Here is a 4,180-nt window from a genome sequence, read left to right as displayed (position 1 = left end):
TAAGATAATTTAGGAAAAAATAAAAAAACATTGCATAGCAGAAAGCAATATGGATAAGGAAGTATTATAATAAAACGAAGCTGATATTAAATGAAGTTGAAAAAAGAATAACTAGAGTTTGAGTAACTGTAGGTGATAGAAAATATTGGGATAAATAGAACGAGCTTTGGAAACTGTGGAAAAAACATAGTGATAAAACAAACAAGGAAAAGGATGTATAAATATTATTGAAAACAGAAAAATAAAAAAGTGTAGAAATAGGTAACTCAAACATAAAGGATAAAATGGGAAAGGTTGGATAACTGAAATCAAAGAGAAAAAAAGAAGGAATAGGTACTTTAAGTATAGAATAAAATAATAGAAATAGAAGAAATTAGAAGAATAAAATATAAAATCACGAGTAACTGAAAACAGAAATAAAAAGGCACAAGTTCCTTGAAAATATAAAGATATTCAAGTTTGGGTATTGGAAAGATAAACAGATAAAAAATAAAGGACTGTGGTATAGAAAGATGTTACAGGCTGAGTATATAGCTGAAATTTATTTTTAAAATATTTTTGAAGGGCATTTAAGTGCTGGAATTTATTTAAAAAAAGTTATGAAGGACATTTAATAGGAATACAGAGAAATCAAGAAAATAAGTTAAATAAGGTTCCAAAAAGAATACTGTAGTTATAGAGGATACAAGACAATAGATATGAAAGGGATTTACAAGAATAGTACTTAATACAGAGGATTCAAGAAAATCAGTTAAATAAAGGGATCCAATAAGTTAGTTAATTATTAAAGGGGATGGATGGAAGAAAAATAGTTACATAACCAGAATTAATATGAATACTGTAGCTGTCTCTTATACACATCTTAAACTATATGTAAAACATAGTTTCCCATTATTATAATACACAAGTTAGTACACGAACAAATGCTTGCTTTATCACTGTTTTTAATCTATGTCATAATTATTAACATGAACAGTTTAAATTTATTCAACTCACGAGCTGTGGGTTCATGCTCCTTAAATCTCCCCTGATAATAAAAATGCAAAAAGCAAGTGTAAAGATAATTTAGGAAAAAATAAAAAAGCATTGCATAGCAGAAAGCAATATGGATAGTGAAGTATTATAATAAAACAAAGCTGATATTAAATGAAGTTGAAAAAAGAATAACTAGAGTTTGAGTAACTGTAGGTGAAAGAAAATATTGGGATAAATAGAACGAGCTTTGGAAACTGTGGAAAAAACATAGTGATAAAACAAACAAGGAAAAGGATGTATAAATATTATTGAAAACAGAAAAATAAAAAAGTGTAGGAATAGGTACCTCAAACATAAAGGATAAAATGAGAAAGGTTGGATAACTGAAATCAAAGAGAAAAAAGAAGAAATAGGTACTTTAAATATAGAATAAAATAATAGAAATAGAAGAAATTAGAAGAATAAAATATAAAATCACGAGTAACTGAAAATAGAAATTAAAGGGCACAAGTTCCTTAAAAATATAAGGATATTCATGGGGGCCTAAGTATTTATGGGTGTAACTATAGCCAAAGGCCCGAGCCAGGGGTGGGTATGGGAGGGGGTGTTCCCTCCTTCCAAAACAAGATTTTTTTTTTTAATTAGGACTTCTAGATAGCCGGACATGGCTGGGATGGAAAAACTAGCCCTATTTTGCTTGTTTGGTTTTTTTTGGTCCGACTGCCCGACGAGCTTCGGCCGATGAGGGGGAGCTTGACCAGACCGATGATGGGGCTTAAGCCCCCATGCCGCCGCCACTGGGTCCAATAAGAATATTTACAAAGGATCCAATAAGAATATTTATAAAGGATCCAATACGAATATTTATAAAGGATCCAATAAGGACATTTATAAAGAATCCAATAAGAACATTTATAAAGGATCCAATAAGAATAGTTATACATAAGGTGGATCCAATAGAATAGCAACTTACCTCTTGGAAACAGATTTTTTAATGATAACTGTGGGATCAATATGATCTATCTCAGCCTCCTGCACCTCCTGCGCTAAAGTCTTGAACATGGTACGACAAAAACTGCACAAAGCACATTTGCAATATTTTAATAACAAACACCATAGAGAAGCACATGATAAAGCATTAACAAATCACTTATCATGATATTGTTCGATACAATATGCTTTTAAATAATGCAATAAATGATTAAGAATATAAGGAGACGTACCAAGTCTCCAGCGAGCAAGCTAGAATCTCATGGAAAATTCATGGAAAATAACCCATATCCTGCAAATTTGTGGTATTTCCATGTTTTTACTACTGTATTATTAATTGTCTCCCGGAAATTGGTGCCGATGGGTATGACCACACGCAGGAAAATAAAATTGTGTTTTGAAAGCTCAAGTTAAAATTGGAACACCCAGAAATGGCATCTTAACAAATTGGGCCCGAGGTAAATTTTAAACATCCTGTGAGTACAGAATTTCCTATTCTGGAGCAAGAAAGTTTATCTTACCTTATTATATTTTACTAAATTTTTCAACAGAATACATTCTGTCTGTCACTATACATTATTTATTTATATATTTCAACAATATTTTCTGAGGGTGGTCCATACAGCCAGAACCGATCAATGGGGACCCTCAGTACATGGTGCTAAGGCCGCTATGATTATTATATATCAATATTATTATATTGCAGAGTAATCAGAGCATTGCTATTCAAGGCAACCAGTTACAAACTTGCTACTCCTGGATGGAGAGAGGCAATACCAATAAAGCAAGCAGGGTCAGATTAAGATTCAAACCCCAATTTGATTGGACCTGTAGCTTTCACAACTGCAATTTATAATTTCCATAAACAAAATGGGATTGAAATGAATGAACACTTACGCTTTCCAGACGACATCTCGCATTAGTACAGCAACGGGAATGAGGAAAAGCAACATCCAGAAGATGCTACATGAGAACACCATGTGAGACTGAAGGAAAAAAAATAATAGGAGTATGAGTATTTTTGGTATGAATCACACCAAGGATACCCACTAAGATTGGTTTCCAGTGGGGTCCTTCTGGTGGTGAATTGAGCAGTACACTGGGAGACAATCCCCCACACTTTTCCAAAGAATGTACTGTGTACTTTAATGTGCACAAGGAACCAGCGGCTGAAAAGTCTCATCTGAATGATGGTGCGCTACCATTCACTTTCAGCCCTCCAGCTGAAACACAATGAGAGGCAGCGATGGGAATTGAATCTACAGATCTTCACGGTTCACTGCACACGCAGTGACTACCAGATTAGCCGACTAAGCTAGCTGCTCTCTATGTAAGATAAGGAAAATATGAGAATAGGGACTGAAGTTTGTTCTGATTGGACTTTCTTTAATCAAACTAAATGTGTACCTGGTCAGTCTGACCACACCAAAAATATACAGTGCGAACAGACTCTGTAATATTCTCAACATTATGAAAGACTACCAAGTAAGTTTAACTGAATTTGTGTTGAGGAAATATAACTAGACTGTTATCCATGACAAATAAAAACATTTTTTCTTTATGAGGATGCAGGGCAAAGGTGAACACTATAACAAGGCCCTGGAAAGGATGAACCTGATCTAGCATGCATCGCATTTAAGGCTGGAACATAGAGTGAACCATTTTTTAGAGACAATCCACAATGCAAGACTTGGTTAAATATCTAAGAACTTAGTTAATCTAAGGGCATACTGTGGCACGATTCGACCAAAATCAAGTCACCTAACTTCCTGGTTAAAATTAGTCGAATGGAAAGACAGCTTAATATATAAGCAAAGGTAGATCAATGTTTATATTTTCTAATTCAACCATCTTAAATTTTTTGTGAAGCAAGTCTCGTTAGAAAACACACTGTGAGACTTTAATATAAGCCCTGGCCAGACTATCAAATTTTATTTGCAAAAACATGTGACATTCCTAAATATGGTCATGATGACATCATGCCATGACCATGTATTTATTTATTACAAATTTAACATTATACAAAGAGGGATCAAAGGGCCATGGCCCAACACAAAGGTGGGTACCTCTTGATGATACAGGCACACCATGACCATATATAGGCACATCATCACTCTATATATAGGCACATCATGACCATATATGGGCACATCATGACTATATATAGGCACATCATGACTATATATGGGCACATCATGAACATATCGTCCCCTAT

The 4,180-nt window shown here is 34.0% G+C and overlaps 1 protein-coding gene across 1 annotated transcript in view; it reads right to left on the bottom strand.

Moving 5' to 3' along the window:
* The window catches only part of LOC117112248 (phospholipid-transporting ATPase IB-like), a 55,494-nt gene that overhangs the window by 3,346 nt on the left and 47,968 nt on the right, over window positions 1–4,180 (bottom strand). Inside the window, exons 29-30 of the mRNA XM_033255319.1 lie at window positions 2,863–2,951; window positions 1,949–2,050 (exon numbers count right to left, since the gene is read on the bottom strand). Coding sequence (XP_033111210.1) covers window positions 1,949–2,050; window positions 2,863–2,951 — 191 coding nt within the window. The remainder of the gene's footprint in view (window positions 1–1,948; window positions 2,051–2,862; window positions 2,952–4,180) is intronic.

Source organism: Anneissia japonica, unplaced genomic scaffold, assembly GCF_011630105.1.
Source record: "Anneissia japonica isolate Jap-2015-1 unplaced genomic scaffold, ASM1163010v1 scaffold1537_len634075_cov158, whole genome shotgun sequence".
Lineage (NCBI taxonomy): Eukaryota > Metazoa > Echinodermata > Crinoidea > Comatulida > Comatulidae > Anneissia > Anneissia japonica.
This window is presented reverse-complemented; position numbering and strand designations above follow the sequence as displayed.